A 17,390-nucleotide genomic window follows, 5' to 3' on the forward strand; every position below is an offset into this window, starting at 1 on the left:
TAACTATCGTTTTTTTTTCCAAAATGTATCAAATACATAGATTTTGATGATTTCCTATACGATATTAAGGAAGTAAATTTGTCGAAATCATTAGCGATTAACAGCGACTCGATGCGACTCCGTTTGTTGATCTGGCAACGCCGCGCCCCGTTTAACCCATACTGACTTTTAAGGTTGAGACGCTCTATAGAGGTTTGTTTGAGTTTGTATTGTTTCCAGAATTCTTGTTTAAGTGTTGTAGTTTAACCCTTGTACAAGTAAAAGCTTAGCGTGTGGTGCCTTATGCACACAACTTTTCTCAGCGTGGAATTTGCTTTTTGCGTAAACATGTTTTAAGCCTCTATGTCTTGGTTATAGCTCTTAGACGTCGCCAATGTATTTTGCACATAATAATTAAGAATATTAATGACATCAATATTAGATAGTTATTATATTTGGTGATTCACCACATGTGAAACGTACGGAATGCTCCGTGAAATGCTAGTATGCGGCTAAAAAAATGTAATGTATATTTTTCACAACTTAATAAGATACTATGAAAAAATAACGATGAATACACTAGCAAATACAATTAGGGCGAATGAAGTGATTACAGGATGAATAGGCTACATAAAATTAATACTTTTTTACGTCTGTAAGTTCATTCTCTAATGTTTCTTCCGAGTAACATCGGTCGGCTGACGTCACGGTTTACAGGGTTGCCAAATTCAAGGTTGCCTCCTCCGGATTAAAGCTGGCCGTGCCATAGCCAAAACCGTAGACAACTTGTCTCTTATCCCTGGAAGATTCTTCGGCGAATGCCACTGCCAACAGAGCGAAGAGAACGACAAATGCCTAAAGGACAAGTACAATACAAATATCCATTAAAACTTCTTCAATTCTGCATAATATGAACTATACCTTCCAAAAAGTAGATTTAGCACTCTGCAAATTGTGCTAACAAAGATTGATCTTAAAGTCACGATGTGTAAAGTGTATTTCTTAAGAAAACGAACTCAAAATTTGGGATTAAATGAAAATTTCATTCTTTCTCGATAGAAAGCTTATTATTATTATTATTGCGCTACTATTGTGAAATGAATTAAATATAGAGAAACCAAAAAATATATTGTCTTATTCCTACAAGGCTAAATTCAAACTTACAACGATATAGATTATCGGTCTTATTTGTGTTTTTACTTTTCTTTCAAAACAAGGAACAACCTTTAGTATAAAACACATTCTGTCACATGATTTTGTTTAGTCCAATTCTCAAGTGACAGTCTATAAGAATGATTCACATATGAATGGCTTATTGCAGAAAGGGACCTGAGTCACATTTTTGAGGTATCGGAGTTAATTTTTTCATCTCCACTGTGTCTAGCAGCATACTGCAGGGGAGTGCATTGAGGGTTGCAAAATTAACTATTCATTATGTTGAATATTTGAGCCAACAACGGCACATTTCTTTCTTACACTATTAATATTATACGATTTTTCATTGTTTTTCTCAGAATTGTGCAAAAGTGACTCAGGTCCCTTTCTGCAATAAGCCATTCATATATATAACAATTCTTTTTTTTAAATACTCATCAGAACTAAACAACAATTCCACTCACCAAGAGTTTCATATTTGCTGAGGAGATGCAACTTCTTTATATGCACACAAAACTATCAACCTTGTGCTGCTTTACCATTAACAAATTTCACTTCAATTTTTTTAGTTAACAAAAAATTATTCATTGTTGCTTTTCAAGTTCTTTGACCATTCATTCATTCCTTTATTTGGAACCTAACAGCTTTTATGACGTTTTTTGTTCATAACAATACACAAATAAAATGTACCAATTGTTTTACATTAAAATTATCAGTCCTTCCCCCCCCCTATTTTACAGATATTAGATTTTAAAAAAACCTTTGCCTTTTACAACTGTATGTTACATTTCCTTAAAAATGATAACAAACTATAACCAATCCGTACATCTGGATTAACAACTAAACTTAACTAATTTGTTGGAAACTGAACCTTTAGATTATTTAAAGATATATACAAGATATTTCTCTATCTATTATATTTTGAGCATTCCAGTATTATATGTTGTGCATCTGCACTTTCCCAGCCACATTCACATTTCTTATTGTTCGTTATTCCAATTTTGGGTAAATATTGCCTAGTACACAAATGGCCCTTTCTCAGTCCATTAATTAATACAATTGCATTTCTTGTAGAACTTACATGATGAAACCATGATTTGTGTGTTTTGAATTCAGCAAATGGTCTGTATGATTCTCCATCTCTCTCTATCCTTTCTCTGTCTCCCAACTGTTTTCAGTTCACTTCGACACCAATCAAACCATTGATTCAGAATTTTCTTCTTTACTCTAGGGAGAAGATCCGTATAGTATAATGATAAGTTCGTAATATTTGGAAGACGCACTGCTTTCTTTGCACATCCATCTACATGAGATTTACCTGTAATATTACTATGAGCTTTAACCCAAGAAAACTCAATGGTTTTTCCAGATTTATGTATTGTTTGAACTAATTGTATACAATTTATAATATAAGGGGATAATTTGTAAAGACCCTTGTAAGAAGATTTAAGCGCCTGTAATACACTTTGCGAGTCAGTAAGTATTAATAACTCTTGTAAATTTAATTTTTGAACATATATTAATGCTTTGTAATTTGCGTAAGATTCTGCTGTAAATATTGAATAGTCTTGCGGAAGCCGAAATAATAGGTCTGTTTTATGTTGTGGATCGTACACTGCACATCCAACTCCTGACTCACTCTTAGATCCATCTGTGTATATGAAATAAAAGCTTGGCCATTGAGAAAAATATTCCGATATGTGCGAATAACGAGGGAAACTAATATTATGTTGAGGATAATGTAATGAAAAATAGGCCGTGAACGCATCTCTAGAACATCCTGGTATTCTTGACAAAACGAATTATACAATTCTATCCACATAGCAGCTTTTCTGTTTGTTATTTGTCCTGTTTCATGTAAGTGTATCATATTTGTTAATACATTTTTGAAAGGATGCTCACAATATGATTTCACTTTGAAGAGCATATTTGCTGCTAACCCCTTCTGTCTACATGAAATGGAACATTCACCCGCTTCCATGTATACTACTACGTTTGGAGTGCTGTTCATAACGCCTAAACGTCTTCTCAAGAATTTCCTTTGTATGACATCAATGGAATTCAATGTTCCTTCTGTCAAGTTACACATTGCCAATAGAAAATAATCTATCATAGGCCGAAAGTAATTCTTGTAAAATAAAAGCATAACTCGAGGATGACATCCCCACTGAGTATTTGCTATTGCTTTGAACAAATTAAACACTTTTTCTGATTTGACTTGTATTGCTTTAATTTGGTCCTTCCAAGTTAGTTTTTCATCTAAGATGACACCTAAATATTTTACTCTGGATGTAATGGGAATTCTTGTTTTCTAATTTCCATTATTTTCTTTTTGCTTTTATGCATAATCCCTTTGATTTGGCCATAGAGCGTCTGAATGCTATCCAGTTCTCCGGATTTGGTTGAGTCAGTATATTCTTGCTAATTTGACTCTATGTAGTTTTGCTTCAGCACACTCTTCTGTCCACCAATATATCTTTGGGAAGTGTTGCTGACTACTTTTTATCACCCTAGGACAACTCAAGTCCATCGCAGCCGAAATGATTTTTACAAACTCCTCATATGTAATATTATCAGGTTTCAATCCATCATCTTCTGAGAAATAAATATTTTAAAGTTTAGTATAATTAGACCAATTAGCTTTGAATACTTTCCATTTACGAATAGTTAATATTCTTTCGTTTGTTGCATGGCAATAAGCCAGATAAAAGTAACATGGATAATGATCGCTTGTTCTCAAGTCCACATCGGCCTCCCATGTAAAGTCTGCACAATACTTTTCTGAAATTAATGTTAAGTCTATAGATGACGGATTACTTCCATGTCTAGGCATATGAGTAGGTGAACCATCATTTATTATAGTTAACTGCTCCGCCTCCATCCATTCAACAACAGTTCGACCCAACTTATCTGCTGCCTGTCGACCCCACAATGGGCGGTGGCAATTGAAATCTCCAGTTATGATTAATGGAGTGTTGAATGAACTAATCATAGACCTTAAATGCTTCACTGCAATTTTTTGCAATGTATAGGAAGATAACGGTAAATATTTTATTCAAAATTTGCACTTGTATTCCGACTACTTCCACCCGATATTCTCGAAGAATCACTAAATTGGGATTAAATGATATGGGTTGGAATGCCAGACTTTCATGTACAAATATAGCCTCTCCTTTTCCGCCTTTTTGATTAAGTACTGCGTGATAATTTTTTATTTCAATTGAAACTCTTCCATCCCCCCAGGATGATGCTCCTCTATCAGTTTCATGAGTTCAAGTTTTCTTGAAGGAAACGAGCATAAATTCCATTGCATAAACAAAAACATATTTTGCATGTGATAACTTACTGATTATTATATTTAATGTTGAGCATCTTCATATGATTCAAACTCTTCAATTAGTTTCAATAACTGTGAAGTAATATTTGCACAATCGACTAGAATATTTTTCATTCTCTGAAGATTATCATCCACAGTTATGTTCAACGTTAGTTTCGCCATAACTTGTAATAAACTAATCATTATTTGCTTTTGAGTGTCATATTGTGGGATGCTGGTCCGTAATTTTCGTTTTTCCGTTGTTGTTACTGACGTTGGACTGCTTTGGGAATTTAGTAAAATATAATCTGGTCTTTCTTGTTCGTTTTGGGTTTTAGGTTTGTCACACGACTTTAGATTTTGCATACCATTATTTATCATAACTTCTTTGCTTTTAAATATCTTCCCAAGTCTTCGATCAGCATAATTATTGTTCATGTTGTAAAGTTAGATTAAGAATCTTTCCAAGAATATAAATTTCTTGATGTCCCTGAATCCTCATCTCTTAGAGTGACCAGCACCTCATATCTGTTACTTTTTGTAATTGCTGAACTTGGAGCTTGTACAAAGGAAGACTCTGTTTTAGTTGTTTTCAACACTGGGAAATCTCGTAGTATGTTTGCATAAGAATAATCGTCTCTTTCGGTCATAAATGAACTACTAGAACTAACTTTTATCTTTGCTTCTTGATATGAACAGCCCTCATATGCTATCACCTTCTGCGTTTCTCTTTCATCTTCCCACTTACTGCACGACCTCTCAGTTGCAAGATGATTTCCTGAGCAATTTATGCATTTAGGTACTGCAGCACATATATCATCATGTTCATAATCACCGCACCTTGGACATATCGCTTTGGACTTACAAACATCATTTGTATGAGAGAAATGGAAACAATTCCTGCACTGGATCACAGATTTTATTTTAGGTTGTACCTGAAATATGTTATTGAGTATCTTTACATGCGAGGGCAACCTTTGTGATTGAAACGTTACGCTGATCAATTTGGTCGGTTTGAACACAAATTCCCCATTTTCTTGATAAATATTCTCCTTCATTCTTTCCATTTTGATTATTGGAATATTTCTCTCAGCCTCTGCTTCATCTTGTATTTCTTCTAAATTTATATGTAACGGTAACCCATATATTAGTCCCATTCTGTGGAAAAGACTCTTCGGGATTTTAACATTTACCTTATACTTCTTCTGAAACTCTTTGTTCAAGTAAAAGTCATTTGCATCATTGGATGTTAAAAAGTAAACCTTTGCACGATTAGGACCCGATGCCTTAACATAATTCTCCTTAATTATAGCTTCTCTTAAGTGATTACCTAAGATAATAGCACTAAAGCTACCAACATTGTGTTCCACGCCTACAACAAGAACAATATATGGGCGATTTGGAGAGTAAAGTGTAAGCACAATTTGTGTAATGATATAATAAAATTTGACAGCATGCTGTTTTCTTAATTGAAACCTCAGTTTATTACAAAGGAACACATTTTCTTACAATTAAACTTATATATTACATATAATGGAAATAATATATTAAAGGTTTTTGATTGATTGATTAATTTGGTTTATTTTACTTCGCTTTTCGGCAAATGTTATAATGTAAAAAATGACGAAGAAGATGACGAAACAATCGTTGTTATGGAAATTACATAATTAAGATTATGTAGTCGGTGTAACATGAAGGAAGCTACCTGCCTTCCAAATATTAGGAAGTTATCAACATGTATTGAGTATTGGAATAACAAGTAATGAAAGATGTGAATGTGGCTGAGAAAGTGTAGACGTGCAACATATAATACTGGAATGCCCAAAATATAATAGGGAAAGAAATGTCTTACACAAAGCTTTACATAATTTAAAGGTACATTTTTTTCCAATGAATTTGACAAGTCTGGTGGGGAATACAGATGTTCGACTGGGATACAATTTGTTAACATTCATGAGAAAGTGTATCATACGATTGTAAAGGGTAAAGTTTATATTTTTGTCTTAAAAATAGACCTACTTTAATTTCTGTGAAATAAGGGGGAAATATGTAAGGACATTTTAAGTGTAAAACAATAATATATAATACAGAAAAATCCATGGACAAAAAACTGATTTAGAAATGTTGGGTCAAAAATAAAAGAATGAATGAAGGTAGCAGGTGGAACTAGGTAACCAAAACGAACGTATTCTACTCTAAGGACATCTAATCTAATCTAACTAAAAAAATCTAACGTAATCAATCACAAACACTCAGTGCAGCCACCTACGATTAACAACTGCGAATAATGTGATGTGATATCGAAAACGCAGAGCCTTATTTCACTACAGTTTAGCGCAAGCAAGTAAGACATGCTCATGAATATAATTGAAAATCGAACAATTCTAAGGTTTACAACGTAATTAAGATCCATCTTTCATTTATTACTCAGAAACTTTGAGACAGAGTAAGCAAAAATACGAATGTAGTAGTAGATAACAAATTGAAACCTACACGAAGTCTCATTATAAATCTTTACGACAGACAACTCTTTTCATTATTCATCCTTTAAGATTTTTCTTTGCATATTTATACAGTTGAATTAATCGTAAAAGAGAAACTTGTAAACAAAGTGCGATTTGTTATACAGCTCAAAACAAAAAGAAACAGACAGCCAACATTTCTAATAGGAAATCGAAAGCGGAAGTGAAATTCCTCCATGCTAATGCATCAGTACAAGGTTGGTAGTTGTGTTTATAAGACTGGCTGAGTAGCCATGAAATCATTGTGTAAATCGCAACAGATTCTTCAACATCCAATATGAAATTCCTGGTGAGTCGATTTATCAGAAACATAAACAAATACACGTACAAATTGTGAGCATTGAAATTTATAATCTGCTAACTATTACTTTTTCAAAAATATAGGTTTGGTGTGTAGTTTATAGTAGCTCCGTGTGTATTTTACAGTAGCCGGTAGGCCATACTTATTACTAAGTTTACTAAGTCCAGGTTTTCACCCAGAAATGACACCAGTGTGATTCTTTAAAATTTAGAGTACTAGATTTATTTCTTGTGTATACATCTCTCACATTCATCTATATGTTGTCCTCTAATTTGTTGACACGATAATGTTATTTTATTACAATAAAACTTAAAGGAAGAAAGGTTTCTCCTCCAGAAGCATTTAAAGGAAGAATTAAACTAACATTTTTCGTGGCATTTAGAATTTTTGAAATACAAACATTAAAAAAAATTAAATACTTGTTATATTCTTCGCATTTCCGAAAACGTGATACACCATTAAAACAATATATTACGACATTACTGGTCCAGAGAAAGAGACCTGGTACATACAGTGGGATCCATGAGTATTACCGTGCAAATTGTCCATGACTATTTTCATTAATTTTTCTCTTACATCCTGTGTGTTTTTAAGCGATGGATTTTTATGTATGCTGGTGCAGAAGTTGTCAACGGCTTGTTTTGAGTTTTCTTTTAATTCTTGAAGCTCTTATTGGGTCAAATAAAGTGCACGAACATGGTGATGGACAATTTGCTCGGTAATACTCATGGATCCCACTGTACATGAGTATAATTATACATGCTATTGAGAAACATTATTGCGTACGTAAACTGCGAATGAACTACTGAGCAATTCCATGTGAAAGTGGACAAACAAGGTGAATTTATTTTTATTGAAAGTATCACTAATTACATGTGAAATTAAATGAAAACTCAGTAGATTTGGAATTATTAATACAAACATTAGTTTCATGGCTTCTAAATAACATGTTGTTTCAAACCTATTACTTATTATAGTAGAAATGGTGTCAATAAAACTAAATTAATTCTAATTTCGTTCTAATTGTCTCATTTACTGTTTCCATCATACCCACTATTTTCAGGCTGTAATTCTCTTCGCCCTCGTGGCTGTGGCCTTCGCCGAGGAGTCTTCCCGAGATAAGAGAGGACTTGCCTACGGGTTGGGTTATGGAGGTCTTGGCTACAGCTATGGCGGTCTCGGCTACGGCGGTCTAGGATATGGCTATGGTGGTCTTGGTTACGGTACTGGATATGGCAGTGGCTACTACGGCCTTGGCTATGGACGCGGGTATGGACTTGGATACGGACGTGGATATGGTCTTGGCTACGGCTACGGATATTACGGTTAAAGGTAAATATTAGTTCATCTCAATTAATTAAATACTTTGCAAAATACGTAGTATGTCACGTGAAACTCAATGAAGCTTCAACACTAATTTAGATATCCTTGTAGCAATATTCTACAACAGTGGTTTCCAACTTCAAAAGGTCCGAGGGCCAAAATTATATCCAGCAGTTGATAGGCGGGCCGCATTTTTTTTGGGGGTGGGGGTTTAAAAATTACAAAAATTGTAATTACTGAACTGAAAGTGTAGTACTTTCGCATGACCTAAATTTCTAAAATGAGGCAATAAAAACAATGGAATTACAAATCAAAATTGTATAATTACAATTTGTTTCACAAAAACCCAATACTTATTGATGAATTGAAAGAAATTATAGACACACCGTACAAATAAGAATCCTTCATAGTAAGAGTTCAATGTGAAAATTGAGCCCGATCTGCTTCTTTTATTAAAGTTGTATTTGAATTTCTATATTTGAAAGTCTCAGAAGGTGAAGCAGTGAAGAATCTGCCAGTCTGCTTCTGTAGCGGTTCTTGATGAACTTCATTGAAGTAAAAACACTTTCACACGCGTATGTGCTACCGAACATCGATGTCATTCTTTGTCCAAAACTACGAAGATTTGGGAAGCGTTCCTTTGAAAGGTACTTGAAAAACTCTGGCCCCTTTTCTTGCCTAGTTTGAAGGAATACATCGCCTTGCAAATCACGCAATTCAAGTTGGAGAGAAGCTATTTTAATTTTCAATCTTACGTTTTTTGGACATATTGCTCATTTCGATATTTGCACAAACTTTAACAATCAGTCACAGTACAATCCGAGTTGGAACACTGGAATTCTCTTAGCACTTCGTGCGTAGTAAAACAGATCTATATAGCACCGCTCGGCAGTTTGTTTCTGAACACAAAGAGTGAAGCCTTCGCTGAAGCAGGCGAGTTCATTCCACATAGCGAAGGGGTGAAATGCATGGTGTGAAGAGAAAGTTACGTCACTTTAGATTCTCCTGATTATCATTATTGACTGCAAAATCAATTCTACCTGTGATATTGTCTCTCTTCACAGAGCTTCCGTTCCTTCCGTAAAAATAGATCGTATTTTAATAAAAATAAATAAAATTAATCTATTTTGCAAACTGGCTTCGCGGGCCGCAGAAAAAGGCAACGGGGGCCGCATGCGGCCCGCGGGCCGCCAGTTGGAAACCCCTGTTCTACAATAACATTCTTTCCCGCATACAATATCGTAGTTCTGAACTGTTTAACTATGTTTCATCAATATTAATTTCCATGTTTGATAGCTTTTCATTTATTTGCAGATATTCTGAAGCAATACATGTGAAAACATAACTGCCTTTATGGATTTTTCCAACATCGGACATAGATATGAAATCCACACAACACTATCGACAAACAAATTTCTTTATTCAATAAAAATGTACAATTGCAACAAATGTTTTTATTTATTTAATTAATCAGGTATAGGTTTAGAAATGTCAAGTGAGTATTACTACTTAGAAACAATGGTTTTCCATATAGGTTCTGGGAAAGGCATTTGGCAATTAAAATGAACTTGAATGTGTTGAAATATTTATCATCTAGATTTAGGCTACAGTGCTTCGGCCAGTTTCCATGTAACAAGTACATAAATACAAAATATATTCATTGTTAGCGATGATTTGTCATAGAAACTAGAAGCTATGTTTCGAATATCAGTAGAGCATCAAAAGGTAGATGAACTTAACTGAAAGACTATCATGATTTAAACAATGAATATCGAATTTTTAAACTATATCAAAGAAGCAAATCAGTTAACTTCCTTTAATCAAACATACTATTAAATTCATTAATCAGAATTCATGTGAGAAATGTGTTCAACATTTACAATAATGTTTAATACCTCAAAAATATGATCATTGGCATTTCTTGATCAAATACATTCCCTATGTTTGATATTTTACATCAAAATTTTCCATTAGTTCTTACAACATGAAAATGAATTTCTTTATTTTGTGTCGATGGAAATTTTGATACTTTCTACATGTTAGAATGAGTTTTTACATTTTTAGAACATGATTTCTAGGCAATGCTAAAAGCAACTAAATTCTCAATAAAATATATTATTTGTCTAGAAACAAAAGTAAACGAATATAGACGATTTTTCTTTTATTACTCTATAGAAGAAACACAAATGTGCGTCGGAAGCGAAGGGGGGAGGGGATAGTCCAGAAACAAACCAGAAATTAATTAAGATCTACACGTATAAAAATGATGCTCTACTTCTCGACAATCATTCAAAGATAACGACACGTATGAACTGAAAACAGGCCTCATGATGCATTAATGAAATATTCTAACAATTTAATTTGAGACCAATAAATAATTAAGAAAGTAAGTTCTTTCCAAAGTCATTGGTTTGCATTAAAGTAATTTTTAATTGGAATGCTAGATGTATACGCACAAAGTTAAGAGTAACCTAAATGAACTAAGATATACTATAACTTTTCGTACTGAAATGAATCCAACTGAAGAATTGAAACGTTACTTAATTTTTGTCTCAAACTGTAGTTTGTCAAAATCTTTAGAGACTGCAAAGTTCATCAAAACATCAGAAATTTCATATTCATAATGGAAAACATATGAACATTGAGGATTAGTTTGTTTTCTTGTACTTCAGACATTAGTGACTTCGTTATATGTATGTTAACCATCTATTCTTATTTATTTTATTTATTTATTATTAAACACAACAGGCGAATGCCCAATTACAGTGTTCTACATTTCTTGCTTTGAGTTTGTAAATTTACAGTTTGATAAGAAATTTTATTGTGTAGAAACGTAAATAAAAATAAAACATGTCAACCCTAAATTATATGTGTATACAACAGTTAACAAACCGAGTTATAATAATACATGTTAATTGAAGAGAGTGGAATAGAATATCTAACTATTATCTACAAAAATAGCCTACATGAATACAAGATTTCAATTATTAAGTACAATGCACAACGTATTTATCTTTACACTCAGTATTTCAGATCTTTACCACCATGTACAATATATATAAAGGTAAAAAGGTAAAGTGTTCCCCTGTGCATAGCACCACGCCATGAAGGCGTATAGGGGGTGTGGGGGTAACGCCCCACACTTTCTTGATCCGGTCGTGAGTGGGGGTTATGTGATCAGCATCACGCCCCTGACCGCCTTTACCCCCCAGGGTTTCCCCCAGGTACCCATGTTGTTCGACGCTGGGTGGGCGCCGGGGCCGCTTCCACCGGGGATCGAACCCGGGACCTTGAGCATGGTAGTCAGACGCGTTACCGACTGAGCCACCGCGGCCACTTGCTGATATAATATATTATAAATTACATAAAATAAGGAAATAAAATAAACACAGTATAAATCAAGGATAGAAGTTATTTACATTAAAGAAATATATTAATTATGCGTGTAATAAATGACCTGTAAATAACTGACACACTAGAAAGTACGTACATATATGTAATTGAGTATAAACTACGAAAGAAATATATATTTACAAGAATTGCGTTTATATACTTGAAATCTTTTAATTAGAATATTTCTTATTTAAAATTAAGAATATTATGACAAACCACAGTCATGTTTCATATGCCAAATCATACACAACATAGTGAACTATATTGATGAAGGAATTGGGAGCATAAAAGTCGAAACATTAATTTGCCTCAAACATCGCTCAGAAGCTCGCAAGTTGAACGCTCATTCACCCCACATTCCACCGGATGCAGAGCCGAGCAACAAGAATTTTCCACTCGGCTCTGCACAGTCAGCAAGGCAACGGCCCTCGCCAGCGGTGAGTGCACCTCCACTGTAAATTTCCATCTGTATCCAGGGATACCCCAGGTGCACAGTGGAGGTGCAAAGTCCACCAACCTATGACTCAAATCCAATGTATAAAACCGCTGGAGACAGTAAATCGATCTCTCACTTCGCTCCAATATCACCACCAAACTGATCGACGAGAAGAGGACGACGGCCTGCTGAGAGAACGCGACACTACGAGGCGGCAACAAGCGAGAAGTCCATAAGCAGTCCTGATTAAGCCAACCGAAGAATCTGCAAGAATAAAACAAGTCGCCGAATTGCCTGCCGTCTCTTATCGTCATCTTCGATCTCTCCAGCGGACACCTGTCACCGTCGCCGACGCCAGAAGCCGAGGGCCAGACCAACAGCAAGGGGTGAGTAGCGTTCAACAACACAGGCTCCCAACAATCCTTCATCAGCCTCCTTAAGGGTAGAGGTGGTTAGCCAAGTCAAACTTAAGACCTATTGTATTTATCTGAGCTACGTCCCGGCGTGACTCGATCCCGTACCTTACCCGACGTCACGCTACAATATATTAATTAGTACCATGGGCAAGTTAGCCGTCGATACTACAAGAATTAGAGAGAGAGAGAGAGAGAGAGAGAGAGGAATACGAAAAATATGTTTACAATTAGAACGTCAGAATTAATAAGAGTGAAATAGCATTTTAATTTGATGTCTCCTCAGGCTAATCGTATACATAAGAATGAATAATGAATAGGTGTTATGATGAAGAGACACAACGGAACATCCATTCGTGGGGCAGTCTCGAACCAGGAGCGCTCGATGACAAGATGATCAATTAACGTGCTCGGATTGAAAGAGAAGAGATAAAAGAGAGAAATTGAAAATAAACTTAAGAACGATGAGATAGCATTAGAGAAACAAATAGCAAGATAATCAAAGAAGTAAAAAAAGGAGAGGGCGAGAGAGAAATATCAGAGAAAAAATAACATAGAGGACGGAGTGAAATTTTCCCTTTAGGGAAAAGAAACACATAAACATAAACAAGGCTATAAAAGGAAAGCAAGTATATAAAATATAGTACAAGGCATAAACAAGGCTATAAAAGATAGGCAAGTATATAAAGTACAAGGCAAAGGTGCAATGGATGGCGAATTTTCACCTTATCCAAAGCAGCATAAGTATCGATTCAATCATTTGACAATCGAAAATTTATTTCGAAATTAGAATACCTTACATACTAGATATGGTGCTATTAGTGGGTATATTATAGATATGTAAACATCTGAGAGGACATCAAGAGACTACAATGTTGGAAAAGAGCGCAAAGGTTTACTGTTCATAAGACATCTAGCACTGTACACTCTGGCGACATTTCACTGTTTTAAAAAAGGTTAGAACATTTCACTCTTTAAAAAAAAACATTGAGTACAAATGTCGAAAGTGGTATTTTTCCAGGTAGAGAATGTTAAATTGCTAGTTGATGTGAAGTATACGCTCCAATATGAAACAAATTAAAGTTTTCTTGATCATTTTAAATGAATTTTAAAATTGCTAATATAAAATTTCTTTCAATATTTATTCACCAGAGTCTGAAATCACAATTTTAGAATAAAGGTTTGTTCATAACTTGTGTACATGTATGTGTATGCAAACACAAGTTATACTTGATCGGTCATTCACCACATATGAAATATGTAGTAGAGTGCGTCCATGTCCTTGCGAGGCCGAGAGATGATGAAACAGGAATACAGAGATCTAGCCTGGTGCAAGACTCAGGTAGAGAATATACAAATTTCATAAGTATTTATTTATTTATTTCAAGTTTCAGATACAGCACTTTTAAGGCCATTTTACACTGAAAACTCTAACAAATAACAAGAACAAGTCAAGATGGTTTAAGGTAAAAACAAGAAAGGTTAAATATAAACATAAAGCATAAACAAGGAAACAAAGATTTACATATTCATATTTAGAGAAGATCGGAAAATACTTTCAGGGGCAAAAATGTCTATGTTTGTGGGTAGTTTATTGTAGAACTGGGTCAGCCTGTGGAATAGAGCGCGCTGTATAAGGGAAAGCCTAGCGGTGGAGGTGTGGAACAATTCAGTGTTTCGGGTCGATCGAGAGGGAACTCTGAAGTTGAATTCTGGAAGCAGAAATTCAGATCTTAATTTTCCATTGATGATTTTATAGAAAAATTTCATATCGGCCATATCGCGTCGGGTCTGCAGTAACTGGATGTTCAAAGTAGTCAGGATGTCAGGTTTCTGAAGATGCCGCAGAGAAGGAATTCTATGACGAACAATGGGGATAAAGAAGCTGAGGACGGAATCCATGCTAGAGAGATTTGTATTGGAAGCCATGGCCCAGACTGGAGAGCAGTATTCGAGAATCGGAGAAATGAATGATTTGAAAAACAGGCTAAGAGAAGTTGGAGTATCAATTTCAGTGAATCTGTAGAGGAGGCCTAAGAGGCGCATTGCACTTTTAGTTGTAGCTGCGATGTGTTCCTTAAAGTTCAGTTTTTCATCAATGATAACACCTAGATCTTTTTGAGTCGCAACTGAAGTAATATAGTTGTTTTCAAGAACATAATGAGAATGTATTTTGTTCTTTTTTAAAGAGCCTGTGAGAAAGGAACATTTCTGCGGGTTAAGTTGTAGATTCCACTGCTTACACCATGTGACAAGTTCGGAAAGGGCATTCTGGAGAATCACAGGATCTTGCGTGGTTGAGATTTCTTTGAAAAATTTACAGTCGTCAGCAAACATGAGTATATTGACAGGAAGTGAGGAAAGTCTTTGAGGGAGATCGTCCATGTATAGGATGAACAAGAGAGGGCCCAAGACGCTCCCTTGTGGCACCCCAGACAAGACAGGAAGAAAATCAGAAGAGACGCCTGAAAGAGTGACACGCTGTGTACGTGAGTGTAGTAATCCTGTGTAGTAATCCTGGATTAAGGAGAGAAATATGTTATGTATGTTAAATCTAGTTCGTAATTTGCCAATAAGAAGAGCATGGTTTATTTTGTCAAAGGCTTTTGAAATATCCAAGTATATCACATCTAGCTGGGAATTTTTGGAAATAGCCCTGGTGGCATGTGAAAGGAGAACTGAAAGATTAGTCAAGCAAGAGCTACCAGGAAGAAAACAGTGTTGGACAGTACTGATATGCGGAGATGTAAATCTGAATAATCTCTCCTTAATGATTTTTTCACAGATTACAGACAGAGGTGACAGGAGTGATATTGGTCTGTATGATGTAGCAAACGCTAATAAAATTAGTATTACTCTCTTTAAAAATATTCAATAAATAATTTTAAAAGTTAATTGTATCATTGGTATTAGATTTACGTATTCACCAATTGTAAGAAAATCATATTGCACATTTTCAGATTGTTTTTATTGAAGAAGAAATCATAATTAATTTACAAGAAGACACATTTTTGATAGCAACAAAGGTTATTAGGCAATCAAAGTTGGCAATGGTAAGTGGAAAGCATCAGCCTCTACTATTCTGTCGATAAGTTCCGTCTCCTTCACATGAAATATCTAAAATAAAAGAGTATTTTATAGGAATGTGAAGTAAAATTCACAATCGTCTAAAACATTTTTTTATGCAATTCTTGAAGAAAGATATTATTATCAAGTAGCCCCTAATAAATGTTTTCAGGAATTTATAAATGTCACAAATAATTGCAGAAAGACAACTTTGTACGAAACATAATGCTTCACTATAACAATTCAAAATGATAAGAAAAGTATAGTATGGATACTGAATTTCACAAATTCTAATATCATTATACCTTTAACCATAGTAGCCATAGCCGTAGCCTCGACCGTAACCAAGACCGCCGTATCCGTAGCCAAGACCATATCCACGCCCGTAGCCAAGACCGTAACCGTAGCCAAGACCACCGTAACCGTAGCCTAGACCGCTGTAACCATAGGCAAGTCCTCTCTTATTCCTGGTAGACTCCTCGGCAAGGGCCACAGCCACGAGGGCGAAAAGAACGATAAGAGCCTAATGGATAAACAATGAAAATTCACATTATATTTTTCTTCAACCAATTACTGAAACTATGAACTCAGCAAATTAGGTTATTTTCAAAATATGTGTGTGTCTGTGCGCACACAATATAATTCGTTTCTTGATAAAAATCACAAATTGTAATGTAATGAAATGATCCGTTCATTCCTTCTTGTTTGAAAACTTGATAAATCAAGATTTGGCAACTGGAAAAATACCTACTTAAACATTCATATTTCGAGAACTCCAAGAATACATTTGTTCATTCTTATAAATTTAATTTGAAAATTTCAGTTATGTGTTAAAATAAACATATTCTGATATTGTACTCTTCGTTTAAAAAAATACCTATATCTTCACTATATACTTGATTCAATGTTTAACGTGCCTATTTCAAAGAATCAATTATACCAGTAACAGATGATCCTGATACACGTAAACTGAATTTCAATTCTCAACAAACTTACTCACCAAGAATTTCATATTTGCAGAAGAGATACAATTACTAGTCGTAGTAGATGCAATGATTAGTGAGCTGTTTCTTCAATCTTATATATACATACATCTATCAACCTTGTGTTGGTACATTACCATGGATGCATTTCCCTTATTTTTTTTATACTTAACAAAGCATGATTCCATTGTTGCTTTCTAAGTTATTTGAATTAGCACAGGAAGTGTGTGTGTTGTCTCCTTCCATTCGGTATGTTGCATGATTAGTTATTCTCCATATGCTTTCATGTATAAATCAAACAGCTCATAATAGCAAGACCTTGTTTTGTTGTATACGGTGGGATTGGTTTGTCAGTTTCGCGCAGTGAATCTTAATGCGTTTAAGGTGAATCCTCACTTATTAATAAATTATTGCAGTAATTACAAAATTGATAAAGTAGACTACCAGGTCTCGAACTCAGAAAACCTTAACTCGGAAACGTAATGTTACTCTAGTCTACAGTA

At 34.7% G+C, this 17,390-nt stretch overlaps 1 protein-coding gene and 1 long non-coding RNA gene across 2 annotated transcripts; one reads left to right on the top strand and one right to left on the bottom strand.

The window, feature by feature from the left end:
• The first annotated feature begins 7,226 nt into the window (after positions 1-7,226).
• Positions 7,227-8,603, top strand: LOC145980845 (uncharacterized). Its single transcript, XR_014440895.1, has 2 exons — positions 7,227-7,261; positions 8,337-8,603. It is a non-coding gene; the product is annotated as an uncharacterized LOC145980845 (long non-coding RNA).
• Positions 8,604-15,797: 7,194 nt separating this feature from the next.
• On the bottom strand, positions 15,798-17,026 carry LOC145980621 (uncharacterized). Its single transcript, XM_083113659.1, has 3 exons — positions 16,905-17,026; positions 16,210-16,427; positions 15,798-15,955 (listed from the first exon to the last, which is right to left on the bottom strand). The coding sequence occupies exons 1-2, from the start codon at positions 16,914-16,916 to the stop codon at positions 16,212-16,214; spliced, it is 228 nt and encodes a 75-aa protein (XP_082969785.1). The 5' UTR covers positions 16,917-17,026; the 3' UTR covers positions 15,798-15,955; positions 16,210-16,211.
• Between the last annotated feature and the right edge of the window lie 364 nt (positions 17,027-17,390).

This window comes from Lepisma saccharinum, chromosome 28 (genome assembly GCF_977018435.1).
Source record: "Lepisma saccharinum chromosome 28, izLepSacc3.1, whole genome shotgun sequence".
NCBI classification, from domain to species: Eukaryota; Metazoa; Arthropoda; class Insecta; order Zygentoma; family Lepismatidae; genus Lepisma; species Lepisma saccharinum.